Source organism: Silurus meridionalis, chromosome 23 (genome assembly GCF_014805685.1).
Source record: "Silurus meridionalis isolate SWU-2019-XX chromosome 23, ASM1480568v1, whole genome shotgun sequence".
Taxonomy (NCBI): Eukaryota; Metazoa; Chordata; class Actinopteri; order Siluriformes; family Siluridae; genus Silurus; species Silurus meridionalis.
In genome coordinates, this window is record NC_060906.1 from 25,812,450 (window position 1) to 25,831,625 (window position 19,176).

At 42.2% G+C, this 19,176-nt stretch overlaps 1 protein-coding gene across 6 annotated transcripts in view; it reads left to right on the plus strand.

Moving 5' to 3' along the window:
• The window catches only part of ddhd1b (DDHD domain containing 1b), a 47,282-nt gene that overhangs the window by 19,293 nt on the left and 8,813 nt on the right, over nt 1-19,176 (plus strand). Inside the window, exons 1-19 of one of the 6 annotated variants that reach the window (XM_046836408.1) lie at nt 125-727; nt 4,864-4,987; nt 5,260-5,375; nt 5,864-5,908; nt 6,140-6,207; nt 6,283-6,736; nt 7,934-8,163; nt 8,390-8,553; nt 8,641-8,719; nt 8,895-9,634; nt 9,763-10,368; nt 10,620-10,796; nt 11,634-11,762; nt 12,124-12,268; nt 12,517-12,626; nt 14,992-15,098; nt 15,185-15,441; nt 15,859-15,928; nt 19,160-19,176. The exon at nt 19,160-19,176 is cut by the window's right edge and continues 133 nt beyond it. In XM_046836408.1, the coding sequence (XP_046692364.1) occupies nt 9,825-10,368; nt 10,620-10,796; nt 11,634-11,762; nt 12,124-12,268; nt 12,517-12,626; nt 14,992-15,098; nt 15,185-15,441; nt 15,859-15,928; nt 19,160-19,176 (1,556 nt within the window). In that variant the 5' untranslated portion in view covers nt 125-727; nt 4,864-4,987; nt 5,260-5,375; ... (6 more) ...; nt 8,895-9,634; nt 9,763-9,824. Of the gene's footprint in view, nt 1-124; nt 728-4,863; nt 4,988-5,259; nt 5,376-5,863; nt 5,909-6,139; nt 6,208-6,282; nt 6,737-7,647; nt 7,771-7,933; nt 8,164-8,389; nt 8,554-8,640; nt 8,720-8,894; nt 10,369-10,619; nt 10,797-11,633; nt 11,763-12,123; nt 12,269-12,516; nt 12,627-14,991; nt 15,099-15,184; nt 15,442-15,858; nt 15,929-19,159 lie in introns of those variants that run through there. The other 5 variants (XM_046836407.1, XM_046836412.1, XM_046836409.1 and 2 more) reach the window with 5 other exon arrangements.

Here is a 19,176-nt window from a genome sequence, read left to right on the forward strand (position 1 = left end):
TTTAATTCTCAGCATCGCAGAAGTAGTACTGGAAGTGTGGCTTACCACGGAGTTAGCTTTGGATATACTATCATGTGGACTAATATCATCTTCCTCGTCCTTTAGGACATCTGAAATCCATTTGTTTGTGTCTCCTATAAACCGCTGAAATTCAGAATATCTGTTCTCATAAGCGTCCTGATCTGATTTCTTATCATCTTCATCTATTAACTCACACAACTCTTCATTAATCCGTTCATACTGTCCCAAACATCTCTCGAACCGTAGCAGTTCTTCATCTTTAATGAACTTAGCATTGTGTTCGTTTCCATGCATTTGGACAGATAATTCTTCTGTTTGGTGATGTGTGCCAGCGTTCCCTCGAGTTCTCCTTCCAGCCTGTGTAGTTTCTCCTCTACAGCCTTTTCTGTGGGCTTTAGCGCCCTCTTTTGGTCAACACACGCAGCTGCGCTTTCATCTGCCATGTCACGTGACTTTAAAATCTTCACAAAACACCGTCACAATTGTAAATATTTTCCACAAAGCTTCTACTCTTCTTATAAACACTCGTCTACAGTCACTGACGTGCAGGATTGATTTAGCTCAAGCTCCATGACTTACAGGAGGAAACAGCCAGTGAACACCTACAGTCACTTTTAGATGAAGACTAATGGAGTCATGAAGATATAAAAATATCAGAAGTGTTCCAGGAGAGATTTCACTCAGCTGAAGACCTCTCTCTCTGTAGGTAGGCTTCTTCTGATTTCTTTATCTGTAGCTTCTTCTGATTTCTTTATCTGTAGCTTCTTCTGATTTCTTTCTCTGTAGCTTCTTCTGATTTCTTTATCTGTAGCTTCTTCTGATTTCTTTATCTGTAGCTTCTTCTGACTTCTTTCTCTGTAGCTTCTTCTGATTTCTTTATCTGTAGCTTCTTCTGATTTCTTTATCTGTAGCTTCTTCTGATTTCTTTCTCTGTAGCTTCTTCTGATTTCTTTCTCTGTAGCTTTGCTGTGACGCACTTTTCTTCCCTGTTGGTTTGTTGTGTTTGTTAGCAGCCGCTAGCAGGTTTCCCTCAGAGCCGCCATGTCGGTTAGCTCACCGTCACCACGAGGGTCTTCTCTTCAGCGATCTTCTCACGCGACTCGTCTTTCGGCTTTACTCCATTATTATTTTGACTTTGTCGAGCAGGTCTTTTGACTTGGATTTGAGTGCAACAGTAGCCCAGGAGCTCAGAGTTCCTTTCTACTCGCACAAAACCACCGTGAATGAAGGTCTTAAATCCAAGATTGTTTATTTTACTGTTTAATTATGAATTTCAAATAAAAACAAAACTTTCTAAACATATAAACTGTGTGGTTCTCTGTGGTTCTGTGTAGTTCTGTGTGGTTCTCTGTGGTTCTGTGTAGGTCTGTGTGTGGTTCTGTGTAGTTCTGTGTGGTTCTCTGTAGTTCTGTGTGGTTCTGTGTAGGTCTGTGTGGTTCTGTGTGGTTCTCTGTGGTTCTGTGTAGGGTCTGTGTGGTTCTCTGTGGTTCTGTGTGGTTCTCTGTGGTTCTGTGTAGGTCTGTGTGTGGTTCTGTGTAGTTCTGTGTGGTTCTCTGTAGTTCTGTGTGGTTCTGTGTAGGTCTGTGTGGTTCTGTGTGGTTCTCTGTGGTTCTGTGTAGGGTCTGTGTGGTTCTCTGTGGTTCTGTGTAGTTCTGTGTGGTTCTGTGTGGTTCTGTGTGGTCTGTGTGGTTCTGTGTAGGTCTGTGTGGGTCTGTGTGGTTCTGTGTAGTTCTGTGGTTCTGTGTAGGTTATGTGTGGTTCTGTGTAGGTCTGTGTGGTTCTGTGTAGTTCTGTGTGGTTCTGTGTAGGGTCTGTGTGGTTCTGTGTAGGGTCTGTGTGGTTCTGTGTGGTTCTGTGTAGGGTCTGTGTAGTTCTGTGTAGTTCTGTGTGGTTCTGTGTAGGGTCTGTGTAGGTCTGTGTGGTTCTGTGTAGTTCTGTGTGGTTCTGTGTAGGGTCTGTGTGGTTCTCTGTGGTTCTGTGTAGTTCTGTGTGGTTCTGTGTGGTTCTGTGTAGGTCTGTGTGGTTCTGTGTAGGTCTGTGTGGGTCTGTGTGGTTCTGTGTAGTTCTGTGTGGTTCTGTGTAGGTTATGTGTGGTTCTGTGTAGGTCTGTGTGGTTCTGTGTAGTTCTGTGTGGTTCTGTGTAGGGTCTGTGTGGTTCTGTGTAGGGTCTGTGTGGTTCTCTGTGGTTCTGTGTAGGGTCTGTGTAGTTCTGTGTAGTTCTGTGTGGTTCTGTGTAGGGTCTGTGTAGGTCTGTGTGGTTCTGTGTAGGTCTGTGTGGTTCTGTGTAGGGTCTGTGTGGTTCTCTGTGGTTCTCTGTGGTTCTGTGTGGTTCTGTGTAGGTCAAAAGACTGTGTTGCTCCAAAGTCCAGTGGCTTCTGACTGTTTTGCAGGGTTCTGTCTCTTTTATATCAAATCTAACAGCCAATCAAATTACGTTATACTAGAACTCTTTATATTCTATAAAAATGGCTTCAGCAGGGCTCTAGATCAATGTCCTCTAAGCCACATTGCCTGAGCCTGCTACGTAGATCTTCAGACATGTCCGTCTCAACCACTGACTGCTGAACAGTCGACCGAAGCGGAAACCCACTCTCTGTGTCACCCACATCCTCCAAAGCAATGCAAGGATAAACATCAGCCACTTTAGAGTTCTGCCTTTAGAGTGTCACTGGTTTGTCGCTAGGATTATCAGCTTAAGTGGTAAACTGCCATCACCCCAAAGCTGAGTAACAACACGACCCACCAGAACTTTCCTATTAGCGGAATGAAGTCTAGAAGGTTCTACCAAAACAGTACTGCCTAGTTGGCCACGGGAAGTTTACCCCAAACTAGGTGTTCCTGACCAGGTAAAAGTGTTATTGCATGGTTAAGCTTCACTGTACCGACAACATCAGGAACTGTCCTACCCTCCATCGTACTCCAGCCAGCATCGACAAGAACTCATCACACTCTCGATTATCAGTTCCCAATATCTGTCCCAACTCTTCAGTCTATGGACAATATGTTTAATGACATTCGTTCCCAAATTTAGGTCATCTCCTTGACCTGGAATGACGAGACATGGGACAATAACAGTGCAGCCATAAACATCCAGTTTAAGCTCAAGCATGCTTCTTGGGAAGACCCTTTTACCACCACATCCAATTACAACAACATCTGTGTCCTCCTCATTAACTGCCTCCAGAACACCATGTTCTCTTCACTTACTGAAAACTGAATCACTCAGGGTACAGGACATCGAGCCAGTGTCCAGCGTTGCTTTGACAGTGACCGAGTCGTTAAGAACAACAGGTGTGTAGAAAAGTGTTTTTGAACATGCAACTCGTTGTGTATTCTGGAAAACATCTCTCTGTGAATCAGGACAAACGTTCTTTATGGAAAGAAAAATACACATATGCAGACTTATTCTCTTCCTTATTCTTTAAAACATCAAGAAGCTGCACCAGCATATTTAACCCGGACTGATCTACTGCTTCAGGTTTAGCTTCATCAGGTCTACTGGTTCCCTGTTTAAAGCATGACAGTACAGCTTCAGGACCAATATCAACATTTTCACGTTTCTGTAAGGATATCTGAGCATTTTGACAAGCTGAATACACGTTAGCGCTTACTCTGGACTTTTGTTCACGCTGGAAACTGTCCAAAAGCTCATGGACATCCTTTACCGTCCAGCTTTCTAACGGGCGCACTTTGAAAACGCGTGCCAGTTCAGTATCTGGACAATTCCTCACAAACATCATTGCAACCTCAGAATACAGATTGTCCATTCTTCTCCCTTGAGCTCCAAGACACTCATTAGCAATATCCGCTTCCTTGTTTAAACGAAGCCAGTAATCCACAGGGTTCTCACCATGTTTAGGTAGTGTGCTATAAAAATCAGCAGTCTAGAATAGGACACCTCGCTGAAGTGTTGCTTCAGTACACTATAGATTATTTCTGGGTGATGATCCAGTCACAAAACATTCACCTCAACAGTTCAGCTGGAACTGAAGAGAAAATGACTGATGCAACTTACACTTTATTCTTTTTTCACATCGCCTGTAGGTGGCACTATTTCCCCTCTTCTCAGGTATAATATGTATACAATTGAATTACACAAACAATATATACAGTACAGACCAAAAGTTTGGACACACCTTCTCATTCAAAGAGTTTTCTTTATTTTCATGACTATGAAAATTGTAGAGTCACACTGTAGGCATCAAGGGCTATTTGACCAAGAAGGAGAGTGATGGGGTGCTGCGCCAGATGACCTGGCCTCCACAGTCACCGGACCTGAACCCAATCGAGATGGTTTAGGGGTGAGCTGGACCGCAGAGTGAAGGCAAAAGGGCCAACAAGTGCCAAGCATCTCTCGGGGAACTCCTTCAAGACTGTTGGAAGACCATTTCAGGTGACTACCTCTTGAAGCTCATGAAGAGAATGCCAAGAGTGTGCAAAGCAGTAATCAAAGCAAAAGGTGGCTACTTTGAAGAACCTAGAATATGACATTTTTCAGTTGTTTCACACTTTTTTGTTATGTATATAATTCCATATATAATTCCACATGTGTTCATTCATAGTTTTGATGCCTTCAGTGTGAATCTACAATTTTCATAGTCATGAAAATAAAGAAAACTCTTTGAATAAGAAGGTGTGTACAAACTTTTGGTCTGTACTGTATAATGAACTCTTTCACAGCTAAAGTATTTTAGCACCATTTAAAATTAATCCCTTTTCTTTCTGTTACATGGAACACAAGTCAGGCGTCTGAATACTTTAGTTCAGTGTATCATTAGTGGAGACGGACTGTTCTGCAGCATGTCTGACCAGGTAACATGCATGTTCACATCACGTCTCCAGGTGGTGGGACTCATCCTCTTCTCGTTCCCTACGACACGCCGACGGCCAAAGAGAAAGCGCGAGACCGAGAGAAGGTGCATGAGCTGCTCAGGTTCCTCCAGCTGAACGGATATGCAGTGACCAGGTACAGCACCATGACTACTGTCCTGAACCCCAGACGGTGATGCAGCACTGTGATGATTCCTGATGATTCGGTTCCATAAACACAGGAACAGTTAAATACATTACTGTGACTTACTGTTATTTATCTAAAGAGATCCAGCGTCTGGATTATTGCTCCATGAGAACAAGATCTAAAGAAATGGAATACAAAAATGCTGAGAGAGACATTGTGTGTGTGTGTGTGTGTGTGTGTGTGTGTGTGTGTGTGTGTGTGTGTGTGTGTTTAACTTGCAGAGGCCTGAAGGACATGGAGAGCGACATTTCCTCCATTGAGAAGCGCTTTGCTCATGGCTTCTTGCAGAAACTGCTGAAGTGGATGGACATTGTGCAGGAGTTCATCACTCATCTTGGTGTGAAGACGCACACATTTCATTTCAATCAAGATGAAGACAGATTTATACAGGAGCATAAAACTGAGACCAGTCCAGCATTAGAGATCAAATAACACTACATTATTATTATGATATTATTATTATACACAGTGTTGTGTTAATTACTAAAAAATACTAACTACAGTTACAGTTACTCGTTACTTCATTCAAAAGTAACTGTTACTGTGTTGATTATTTTCACCAAAAAGTAACTGTTACTGTTCAAAGTAACTTTTTAGTTCCTTTTTTAAAGAATCTTCTTTAATGTTCTCATTAATACTCTTTTATGTGTTATGATCTACACAAACACAAAACTGACTTAAACACAGAGTCATTTATAAACACTGTTGTATTAAAGTCAGAGCAGCACACACTGAATATATCACAAGCATTTCTGAAATAAAGAACAAAACAAGCTGAATAATAAATTCACAATCAAACACTAAACGTCTTCTTCCTGTTTACAGAGGTGTTTATCCTCCAATCCTACAACGTGTCTCTGCTGTAAACAGGTCAGACTGTAGTCTACACTTCAGCACAAATTCATTCATTTAATAAAGTAACGGTAACGCAGCATACGCTAACGCTAACGCTAACAGTGTTACTTTATTTAAAAACTAATGCTTACAGTAACGTGTTACTGCCCAACACTGATTATACATAATATACTGTATGTGTATCTTTATTTTTAATGTGTGTGTGTGTGTGTGTGTGTGTGTGTGTGTGTGTGTGTGTGTGTGTAGAGGTGGTGGTCAGCAGTGGTCGTGTGGAGAAATCACCTCATGAGCAGGAGATCAGTTTTTTTGCTAAGGTGAAGATGTTTATAAAAACCTTTTATAAACAGTTTCTAAAAAATTAATATCTAAAACATCTGTGTTGTTTTCAGATCCTCCTGCTGCTGATCAATCAGTATTTCCTCCTCTCTTCTCTTCTACATCTACATCTACACCAAGGAACTTTCCCTCAGCATGGAAGACACAATGGATCTCATGGACTCTGCTCAGTATCTGCTCATGGAAAGCCTCTTCTGCTACTGCTGCAAATTCCTAAAGGACAATCTGAACCTGGATAACTGCTGAGAGATCTGGCAGCACGTCCTCCTCGCTCGTACGAGGAGCTGAGCAAAACAAGCCCTCGACTACGTTCTGCGTAACTTCCAGGAAGTTCTCAGGTCACCATCCGGGAGCTTGTTGGAGCTGAGCGCCGAACATCTCTGCAACATCCTGGAAAAAGATACGCTGAACATCGAGCAGGAGAAAACGGCGTTTGAAGTGTTGATCAGCTGGATCCAGCATGACCCGGACACCCGAATGCAGCACTTGGTGGACCTGCTGAAGAAGGTGAGCTCCAGTAAAAGTATGAGTTTATTGGGTTTAATGAAATCCACCAATAGCAGAGCAGCAAAGTCACTGGACTGCTACTGTATACTGTAAGTCCAAACATCTAATAGGAACATACTCTTCTGTTTGAATCTGTTCAAAGGCTGATCTTTACCTGTGCCTCTGACTTTGTTACCTCCAGAAAACTTCCTGGAAAATGTAGAGCCAAACGGGTTGCTCAGAAGTCTGTGTCTTATTTTTATTTATTTATTTATTTATTATTTATTTATTTATTTTTATTACTTTTAATAAAATGTTTTTTTTTATGTTTATTTGTTGCTTTGCTGGAAAGCGCCTTGTGCTCCTTTTGGTGGTTGTAATGCGCTTTATAAATAAAGTTTGATTGATTGAAGTGTCTGAGAATGTGAGATCTTCCTCACCCAATCCATGTTGATGTTGTATCACAACAACATGATTGATCTTAACCTTTCACCCCCGCGCACCCTGAAACGGTACCGCTTCCCAGATTCCTTACTGTTCACCACAAGTGACTTCAGGGGTTTAACTCCTACAATCCTCATCGTCATGACAACAGATTCACAGAACCTTCTGTGGTCATAAGAAGGACAGGTTTTAGAGAGCTGTTAGTAATTTCAGGGTGAATTTCAAACACTTTGTTATTCGACCATGTGATCCATTCTTCTTCATTCTTCAGTCTGCTTTAAAGCTCTCTTACCAGCTGCATCAGCTCACTCAGTTCCTGAAAGTCCAACAGAACATTATTTTATAGAGTTGATCCTGCAGATGATCAACTTTGGTTAAAAGAGTATCAATCTAAGGATGGTTATGCTCCAGAGATGGCTCTGGCTCTGAACCGCTATCTCTGCTCAGCCGTCCTCCCCCTCATCACTAAATGTGCTCCTCTAATCGCCGGCACTGATCACCGTGCCATCATGACCGACTCCATGCTGCACACCATCTACAGGCTCTCCCGTGGACGCTCGCTCACGAAGGCTCAGAGAGACGTGATCGAGGAGTGCCTGATGTCTCTGCAAGTCAGTCTCCATCTCACACCAAACACTGACAATAACCAGTTCTAATCAGTCTGTTCCTAATGATCAGTCACGGCACCTGCACTGTAGCGTCTCAGAATCTCACTTCTTCACTTATTTATCTTCTGATTTATTATTTGGTTATGTATATGTTATGTTGTTGCAGGTATCTGAGGCCCTCCATGATTCAGCACCTGCTCAGAAGACTTGTGTTTGATGTACCAAAACTGCTGTGTAATCACTGGTGTGTTATAGTTGCTGACTAATCATTACGAACGCTGCTGGAAGTAGTACTGTCTGCCCAACGGCTGGGCCAACTTCAGCGTGTCTTCAGAGGAGGAGCTTCACCTCACACGCAAACTCTTCTGGGGGATTTTTGAATCTCTGGCACACAAGGTGAGGAACATGTTAATGCACACGCTGTTTAAACAAGTTCACTCGAGATGTTTTACTGAAGACTTAAAGTCTCAGTAACATAAAAACAATGAATAACAAATCAGACTTTTAAATCTCACTGCAATATAATAAATAAATCATGTATCTAGTGAATAATATGCCGTATTAGAGACTATTACAAATTAAAATACAATCCTAATATCAATATTTTTGTTTCTTCACACAGAAATTTGATGCAGAATTGTTTAAAATCGCGATGCCCTGCATCTGTGCCATAGCCGGTGCCATTCCTCCTGACTATGTGGACGCCAGTTACTCTTCCAAAACTGAAAAAAAGGCTTCTGTGGATGCTGAAGGCAACTTTGATCCCAAACCGGTGGACACAACCAAGTATAATAAAATAGCACAAAAGCAATAAAAACTCGTTCATCTGAATGTTCATTGCACTTAAAATGTTTTTGTTCCTCTGTTTTCCAGCACGATCATTCCTGAGAAGCTGGAGGGATTTATAAACAGATACGCCGAGTACACTCATGATAAATGGGCTCTCGAGAGGGTAGAGTTGAATGTGTTTCACTGGAGATATTTTAAATGAAAATGTGTGTGTAGTCTGCAGTACTGAGGATCAGAGTGATTCATTATCTGGATATTCAGTAACTTAAGAAAAAGTGTTTTATCGTATCATACTGCTGTGAGTCTCAGATCATTTCATGTGGTTTATTCTTCTGCAGATCCAAAATAACTGGACATTTGGTGAAGTTCTGGATGAAAATTCCAAGACTGTTTAGACCATATGTGGGCTCGGGATTTTCAGTATTCCACCAGGACCACATTTAACAGGTTTAACTTTTTATAACTTTATTCAATTTCTGACTTTTAAATAAAACTCTTATTTTTAGTCATTTAGTTTTCACTGTATGTGCACAGATTTACATTTGTTCTGAATAAAACACACAAAAGCACAAAGATCAAAAACACTGAAATATCAGTCACAGTGTAATGAAAACACTACACATTCAAATCTCTCAGTTCACCGTGGAGAATTTGCACAATAACCTGTGATCTCAATTTGTCAGTACACAAAACTACAACACAAATTTACACCAAAAAAAGGAATAAAACAAATGATAAAGATCACTGGGCCAGAAAAATGCACATATACTTCAGAACAATAACCCTTAATACCCAAAACACAGCAGTGGGAATAAGGATGATGAGCTTCCAGACAACCATCTACACTCACTTCACAACAGCTGCATTTCCTATCATGATGTTGTACACTTAGGATTGTATTATAATCATTGCAGCTTTCCTGAGACTGCATCTCTCTCTCTCTCTCTCTCTCTCTCTCTGATGCTGAGCACGTGTCAAAACGTTTACTTACAAGAGCGCATGCGCACTTCCTCATCCGCACCACACACACATACACACACCCGAATACTGCCCCTATCGCCAGCTTTAGGAATTACAGGTGTGTACATGCAAAACAACTTAATGCCATTTTCCACCCGCTTACACATACAACCTTTTTCAGAAGGTAAGAGAGAGGGTTTATTTTGATTGAGTGTGAGTGTGTGTGTGTGTGTGTGTGTGTGTAAGTGTGTGTGTGTGTGTGTGTGTGAACTGAGTCTGTGCAGCTCTCAGACAGTAAAACCGCACACATGAGTGATTGTACCGGCGCACCGGAGTGTCATTTCCGCGCCTCGGACTGGGCGGTGAGTGATGCGCGCGCGGACAGGATGGACACCCATGGGGACATGATGGACACCCACAGGGACATGATGGACACACACGCACACAGCATGCTGTTAGGCCTGGCTGAGGATGATGCTGCATACTCGGTCCCGGACTATCTGGACCCGAACTACACGGACGGCGACGCACCGACAGCGAGGACGCGCCCGAGCACGCGCAGCCGGTCCGGGGAGGTGACGGAGCTCGAGGCGCAGGAAGTGCGCTGGTTCTACCGAGAGGACAAGAGGAGCTGGAAGCCCTTTGTGGGACACGACTCCCTGAAGATCGAGCTCTCTTACCGGGCTCTGTGCGCGCTGAGGGATGTGCGCGAGGGCGTGTTTGAGCCGGAGGACGGTGTGTGTGAGGGTCAGAGTGTGTGTGAGGACGTGGGGGTGGAGGCGGTTTGTGTGCGTGGAGGACTGTATGAGGTGGATGTGAAGGAGAAGGAGTGTTATCCGGTCTACTGGAACCGTGAGTACATCACCTTCATCACGGGGTTTTTAAAATAAATCAGTGGTGTCTAACTGCACCCTCTAGTGGACAGGGGAGAAATTACAGTTATACAGCAGGGGCGTGTTTTAGAGCAGGGGTGTGGCTCACAACAGGGGCATCTCATGATGCCTTCTACTCTGGGTGCTAAATTTGGGATACAGCTCAAAGTGTGTGAAGGTGTTACTGTGTGTGTGTGTGTGTGTGTGTGTGTGTGTGTGTGTGTGTTACAGAGCAGGAGCGTATTCCAGTGATGAGAGCTCAGTGGTTTACAGATGGGACGTGGTTGCCACTGGATGAGGAGGATGGAGATCTGATTGAGGTGGAGCATTTAACTAAATTCAGGGGACATCGAATAGAAGATTCCATCGAAACAGAAGGAGTGATCACAGCTCCAGAGAGCAAGGAGGGTGAGATCCTCCTCTTCGTCCTCCTCTTTCTGCTCCTCATCTTCATCATTCAATTAAATTCAGTTTTATTTGTGTAGTGTTTTTAACTGTGGACATTTTCTCAACGCAGCTTTACAGAGATAAAGAGTTTATACATTTGGAATGTAGAAATTTAGTGTCTCTGAGTTTGTTCTTTATATGTTTATCCATAATGCGTGATCCAGTGGTTACTGTAATCTTCAGCAGTGGGCCTAAGACGGATCCTTGTGGAACACCAAACTTTACCCCAGAGAGTGTGGAGAACTCACCATTTACATCAACAAACTGATAGTGATCAGTCAGATAAGACCTGAGCCAGGAGAGAGCTGTTCCCTTTATTCCAACAACGTTCTTCAGTCCAGCAAGCAGGAGAATGTAGAAGGGGAGGTTTGATATCGGTCTGTAGTTGGACAGCTGACAGGGTGAAGGTCAGGTTTCTTAATGAGGGGGTTGATAACTGCAGTTTGAAGGATTTAGGTACAAAACCAGTGCTAATAGAAGAGTTTATTATTTTAAAACAGGTTCAATTCCCTCTGGAATGATCTGTTTGAGGAAACTTGTAGGTGAGGGATGGAGAATGCAGGTTGATGATTTTGATGAGGAAATAAATGAAATGAAGTCGTTCTCTTGAATACGAGTGAAGCTTTGTTTCTGATGGTCTGTTATAATGACACTGCTGTCTACAGAGTTATTTATAAAATAGTCTGGATTTTATGTTACTTTTGTTATTTTGTTTAAAATGTGCTGTGACTCCATTACTTACTGTGTGTGTGTGTGTGTGTGTGTGTGTGTGTGTGTGTGTGTGTGTGTGTGTGCTAGTTGTACACAGTGTGAAGTTGAGTCGCAGTCATGTAGATTGGCACAGTGTGGATGAAGTTTATCTGTACAGTGACGCCACAACATCCAAAATCGCTCGATCTTTTACACAGAAACTCGGCTTCTCCAAGGGTCAGTCACAAACCTTCTGCTTTCTTTTTCTCCTCTTTCTTCACCTTTTTTCCTTCTCCCCCATATTCTGCTTCTCACCCATCTCCACCTTTTCTTCCTCATTCTCCTTCTTATCCTTCTCCAACTCCAATCATTCTCATCATCTTCTTCATTCTCTTCCTCATTTTCTCCTTATTCTTCACCTTCTCTTTCTTCTTCTCCACCTTTTTGTCCTTCTCCTCCTGGATCATCCTTCTTCTCCACCTTGTTTTTCCACAAACATATCATCTTAAAACTATGATTATTACTGATCTAATCTTTACCCCTTCACCCAATATGTGTGTGTGTGTGTGTGTCTGTGTGTGTGTGTTTGTGTGTGTAGCCTCCAGCAGTGGCACTCGTCTCCATCGTGGTTACGTAGAGGAAGCAGCTCTGGAAGACACGCCTGCCACCACCCACATTGTGTTTGTGGTGCATGGGATTGGTCAGAAAATGGACCAGGGGAGGATCATCAGGAACACCAGCATGTAAACTCCACACACACACACACACACACACACACACACACACACACACAGACACACTTCCCCCCTGCCTGGTCCTTTATGATTAGGAGATAAGACACAGGCATGGGTCATAAATATGTACATATGCAAATTAGAATGAGAAACAAGAATATAATCTCGGAGCTCACTCTTCTGTCCTTATGGAATATTGTGTACTGTAGCTGTGTGTGTGTGTGTGTGTGTGTGTGTGTGTGTGTGTGTGTGTTCAGGATGCGTGACGCTGCGAGGAAAATGGCAGAGAAACATTTTTCAGAGCGAACAATGGAGCATGTGGAGTTCCTGCCTGTGGAGTGGAGGTCAAAGCTCTCTCTGGATGGAGGTGTGGGAGATTCTTATCCTTATTCCTCACACACACACACACACACACACACACACACACACACATACACACACACACTTTATAGGGGAACGGTTATATGTTTATAAACATGTTATAAGATGCTGTAATTTGCAGTAAAAGAAGAAAAATAAAGTAAAAGGATCAGAATTGTGTTCATGTTACACTCATGATCAGATTATGAATCATAAAATTGTTGATGTAGAAACTGAAGTGTGTGACTTCTTCAGATAAAGAGTGTAATGTCAGGATGGAGCTTTATACATGTTTATCAAATATTTACAAACACTGAATATATACTTTTATTTACTCTTCACTCAATTAGTGTCGACGTTTCCATAGAAACAACATCAGTTTTACTGTAAGAGAAACTGATACAACAAAACTTCTCTCATGATTCTGGAAGATGTTTAAAGTCATCGTCCACTGAAATACGTGTATATGTAGCGGGTACGGGACTTGCGTATCAGCTGGCAGTGAAGTGTTCCCAGGATTCTGTGGAATGGTGAAATAAAGACAGGACAAAACCATGTGTGTGATCAGCTCTTGTCTTGCTGGGTTATGACCTGCAGCCCAGCAGACACCTTGCCACACGCAGCACTCCCACAGCGCCCTCTATTGATATGGTGGAACCACCATTCCCTTAATACATTTTAACATGCAAAAACCCATGTAAGTGTCTTTAATTACAATTGTAATTGTGTTAATTGTGAAGAATTGGCGTCACATATATACAGTGTGTGTGAAAAGTGTGCAAACACCAAGTGTTTTCTGGTGTTTAAGAGACAAGTGCATGTTCCTTTTGTTTCTATGCATCAAACTCGGTAGTGTAACAGTAAGAAGATTTCCTTTGACCAAACAAATCTATAAATGTTCAGATGTTCCACTTTATTCCCATTGAAAAATCCTGCCTCAGCATCTTCACACTCTCACTGCAAACATTCAGCTGAAACTCTTTGCTGTGTCTCATAAAAGTCTTTAAAATTCTTCACTAGTTGGAGATTTCTGTCTTCTTCATCTCAGAGCAGTTCAGGAGGATTGAGGTGCAGTGACTGAGCAGGTGGTTCCATGATAGATATCACTCCAGACGTCTGTTTACTCTCTAAATAACACGTACAGAACTCAGACGTGCGCTTCGGCTCATCATCTTGTTCTACAGTGAAGTCGGTTCCAATGAGCCTCAGTCCAGATGGAACTGCATTGTGATGAAGTGTGGAATAGGAGACATGTTGGTTCAGGAGTCTGTTCACTTTCTGGATCCATCACTGCTCCAAAACACCCCCAAAACATTAACCTTCCACCTCCATGTGTGAGTGTGGGGGTGAGGGAGTCTGATCACATCTTCTCTACTGTTCTCCATCTTACACAAGTTCTTCTGGTAGAGACACAAACGTCCCATTTAAACTCTACAGAACTTTCATCCACTCATCCACCATCACATTACTGTGTGTTTGCCTTTACAGAGTTTCATAGAAACAAAAGGAACCTGCCTCTGTCTCAACACCCACAAAAGACTCTAAACAGGAAGAGAACCAGAGAAACACAATCCAATCAAAATCTATCAAATCAAATCTAATCTAATTTTATTTATCACATCAACACTGATATGACATGCTGTTTACAAATGTCCAATATATGAACATGTAAATAGAAATAGAATATAAATAATAAAAAAAGAATAAAAGATTATGTATAAAACATATTAAAGTATATTAAAAGTATAAAGAATAACTATAAGTATAAAACAGGGATAATAATTATATAAATATAAATATATAAATGAGACAGAAAGAGATGGGAGTGTTTTTACTCATATTATTACTCATTACTGTGACTGTGTTGTGATTGTCATTGTTATTTTGTATTGTGTTGTTTTGGTGCTGTAATTGTTGTGACTGTTGTTTTGATGGTTATTGTGTGATTGTTGTTATGATGGTTATTGTGTGATTGTTGTTATGATGGTTATTGTGTGATTGTTGTTATGATGGTTATTGTGTGATTGTTGTTATGATGGTTATTGTGTGATTGTTGTTATGATTGTTGCTCTGGTTGTTGTGTTTGTTTTTGATTGTTGGCATGATTGTTATTTTGCTTATTGTTTTGTTGATATTGTGATTGTTGTTCTGATTATTGTTTTGATTTGTGTTGTGGTTTTGTGATTGTTATTGTTGTTGTGATTGTGATTGTTAATTTGATTTGTGTTGTGGTGTTGTTATTGTTGTTGTGATTGTGATTGTTAATTTGATGTGTGTTGTGGTTTTTGGGAATGATGTGAATGTTATGATTGTCGGTGGGATTGTTTTGATTGTTGTTCTGATTGTCGGTGGGATTGTTGTTGTTGTTGTAGACACAGTGGACACGATCACACCTGATAAGGTACGAGGACTGAGAGACATGTTAAACAGCAGTGCTATGGACATCATGTACTACACCAGTCCACTGTACAGGGACGAGGTCAGATATCACACACACACACACACTCTCTCTCTCTCTCTCTCTTTCTCTCTCTCACGTGTGTGTGTGTGTGTGTGTGTGTGTAGATAACGCGAGGTCTGACCTCGGAGCTGAATCGTCTCTACACACTGTTCTGTTCCCGTAACCCCGAGTTCGAGGAGACTGGTCGAGTGTCCATCGTCTCACACTCGCTCGGCTGCGTCATCACCTACGACATCATCACCGGCTGGGACCCCATCCGCCTGCATCACCAGGAATCGCCGGTCGCCATGGAGACGGACTCTGTGTGGCGCAGCTGTCATGAACAGAGGCTGGTGGAGGAGCTTCGTCTCACTCGCCTGAGGTGTGGAGTTACAGTTACCACCATGATGTTCATTACTTTCTATAACAGCACGTCCCTGAGTGTTTCATTCCTGTTACACCTGATCACATTCATGCTAATGTGATCACTTCCTGTTCTGGCTGCTGTTATAGTAGCTACAAACACTCTGACCCTCACCAGCCTCTCTGTATTCTCCTCATTCCATCTGACTGAGACGCTACAGCTTTACCTCTGACTCTGGAGACTTCTCCCGTCCATCTTACACAAGCACATTCCCCCTTACAGAAAACTTCATCACATCAGATATTTCTGTCTGTCTCAGAATCATGCTTCAGACAGATTTTATGTAGATGATATCAGATATTTCATGTGTTTTGGTTTATTTAACATAATTTCCACATATTGTTCTTAGAAGTCTTTCTGCATTGATTTGATCAGGTTGAGGGATTTGGAGGATCAGTTTCAGAGCCTGAAGTCCTTGAGGAATTCTCCAGCATTGAAATTCAAGGTAAAGATGTGCACATGAGAAGAACTCAGGGTCCAGTGCTAACAGGTTATAAAGTGTAAATACGTCTCTGCTGATGGTTTGTGGATATTCAGTCAAGATATACAGTATATAAATATATAGTGTAGCACATCACAGCTGCATCAGGCTGAACACAGCCAAAAGCTCGAGACAGAGTAGCAGGTATGTGTTTCCTGTGGGAGCAGGGAAGCCCATCTGTGGAGGCTGTGGGTTGCTGGGTGGGTTCTTGGTCTCGAGGGGTCTGTGACAGCTCTTTGTTAGTGGATGAAAAATCATGTCCGCCTCTGAAGGCACCCCGGCTTCCTTTTACAGTGGTACCTCGACATACGAGTTTAATTCATTCCTTAAACTTACTCGTATTTCAAAGCAAATTTCCCCATTGAAATTTATTTAAATGCCATTAATCCGTTCCTGCCCCCAAAATGCACCCCAGTTGTTTTTGTTACGTGTTTTTGAATAAGAAACATGTATTTATAAATGACAAATATTATATAAAAACATAATAAAAGAGAATGTAAAGATATAATAAGGGTTTATTCAGTGTATTTTCCTTGGAGATGAGATGACTAGAGCTAACGAAACACGGTGTGTGTGTGTGTGTGTGTGTGTGTGTGTGTGTGTGGATGTGTGTGTGTGTGCGTGTGTGTGTGTGTGTGAGTGTGTGTGTGTGTGTGTGTGTGTGTGTGTGTGTGTGTGTGTGTGTGTGTGTGTGTGTGTGGATGTGTGTGTGTGTGTGTGTGTGTGGATGTGTGTGTGTGTGTGTGTGTGGTGTGTGTGTGTGTGTGTGTGTGTGTGTGTGTGTGTGTGTGTGTGTGTGTGTGTGATGTGTGTGTGTGTGTGTGTGTGTGTGTGTGTGTGTGTGTGTGTGTGTGTGTGTGTGTGTGTGTGTGTGTGTGTGTGTGGATGTGTGTGTGTGTGTGTGTGTGTGTGTGTGTGGTGTGTGTGTGTGTGTGGAGGTAGAGGCGATAAGCGGAGGCAGAGGAAAACTCGTTTTTTTACTATCACTCCTGTACACTACGTATCCCTAAACTTTATAATTTTTACTTTTTCTTCTTTGCTTATCTTAATTTTCGTCACAATCTTCGCTTTCTGGCTTCGCTTCACCATCTAGCAGCGGCGTCTCGAGCTCGTACCTCAAGTTTTTGCTCACGTAACAAAGCAAAAAATTAACCTAGTGACCGCTCGTATCTCTGAAAACTCGTATGTTAGGGCACTCGTATGTCGAGGTACCACTGTACATTCCTCCAGTCTCTCAAGGATGGTGAGGAGCAGCTGTGTCTTTTAGTAATTCAATAAAAAAGTGAAAATCATATATTCTATAGATTCATCACACACAGACTGATATATTTTAAGTGTTTATTTCTTTTAATTTTGAAGATTTTGATTTACAGCTGATGAAAACCCAAAATTCTGTATCTCAGAAGATGAGAATATTGTGAAAAAGTTGAATATTGGAGACTCGTGGTGTCTCACTCTAATCAGCACATTAACTCCAAACACCTGCTCAGGTTTTCTGAGTCTTTATATGGTGTCTCACTCTGGTTCAGGCGCCACAATCATGGGGAGAAACTGCTGACTCGACAGTTGTCCAGAAGACGATCATTAACACCCTGCACATGGAGGATGAGACACAAAAGATCATCACTGAAGAAGCTGCTGTTCAAATCATTTCAATTCAATTCATTTTTATTTGTATAGCGCTTTTAACAATGAACATTGTCTCAAAGCAGCTTTACACAGATAATGTGGTGATTAAATGTAAATATGTTCTTTGTAAGTATGTTTGTACCTGATGAGCAACTGTGGCAAGGAAAAACTCCCCGAGATGGCATAAGGAAGAAACCTTGAGAGAAACCAGACTCAAGAGGGAACCCATCCTCATCTGGGTTGCACCGACTGTCCATTTGAAGCAGATATACAAAGTTGCGGGGTACAGTGATGATGATCAGAAGTGAACTGTGTTCCTGAGTCAGTGTAGCAGACTGTTGACACCAACTACAGTCCAATCCGTCCTCAAAGCTCCCAGTCTTACTCCGGAATTACATGGAACCAGCCAAGGTGTTGATGAGAGACCGTCCCAAGCTGCACAGAGTGGCCTTCAGTCCTGTTCACAGACTGCTGGATCCAAGTACATTAATGGAAAGTTGAATGGAAGGAAAACATGTGGTAGAAAAAGGTGAAATGAAGCTCATTCAAGAATTTGTGGAGATTCACAAAGAGTAGACTGCAGCTGGAGTCAGTGCTTCATGAGCCTCCACACACAGACTCTCCATGGGCTACAACTGACTCATTCCTCGTGTCGAGCCACTGCTAAACCAGAGACAAGGTCAGAGGTGTCTTACCTGGACAAAGGACAAAAGGACTGGACTGTTGCTCAGTGGGACAAAGTCATCTTTTCAGATGAAAGGAAAGAAAATGTAGCATTTCATTTGGAATTCAAGGTCCCAGAGTCTGGAAGAAAAGAGGAGAAGCACAGAATCCAAGCTGCTGGAGGTCCAGTGTAAATTTTGCACAGTCACTTCTGGTTTGGGGAGTCATGTGATCTGCTGGTGTTGGTCCACTGTGTTTTATCAAGTCCAACGTCAGCACAGCCGTCTACCAGGAAGTTCTAGAGCACTTCATGCTTCCTTCTGCTGACCAACTTTATGGAAATGCTGATTTCAATTTCCAACAGGACTTGGCACCTGCCCACACTGCCAAAAGCACTAATCCCTGGTTTAAGGAGCATATGGTATCCATGTGCTTAATTGGCCAACAAACTTGCCTGACCTGAACCCCATGGAGAATCTATGGTGTATTGTAAAGAGGAAGATGTGAGACACCAGACCGAGCTGAAGGCTGCTATCAGAGCAACCTGGGCTTCCAGAACACATCAGCAGCGTCACAGAGCGATCGTCTCCACGCCACGCCGCATTGCTGCAGTAATTCATGCAGAGGAGCCGCGACCAAACATTGAGTTCTGTACATCTTCATACTGTTCAGTAGTCCAACATTTCTGTGTTAAAAATCTTTATTTATTTATTTATTTATTTTTTATTGCTCCTAAGTAATATTCTCATTCTCTGAGATACTGAATTTTGGTTTGATTTCTAAACCGGACACAATAAGCAATAAGCATTTGCACAAAAACCACAAAGGATATTTGATCATTCAAATTTTCTTGTGTGTGTGTGTGTGTGTGTGTGTGTGTGTGTGTGCGTGTGTTTGTTTGAGGTGGAGAACTTTTTCTG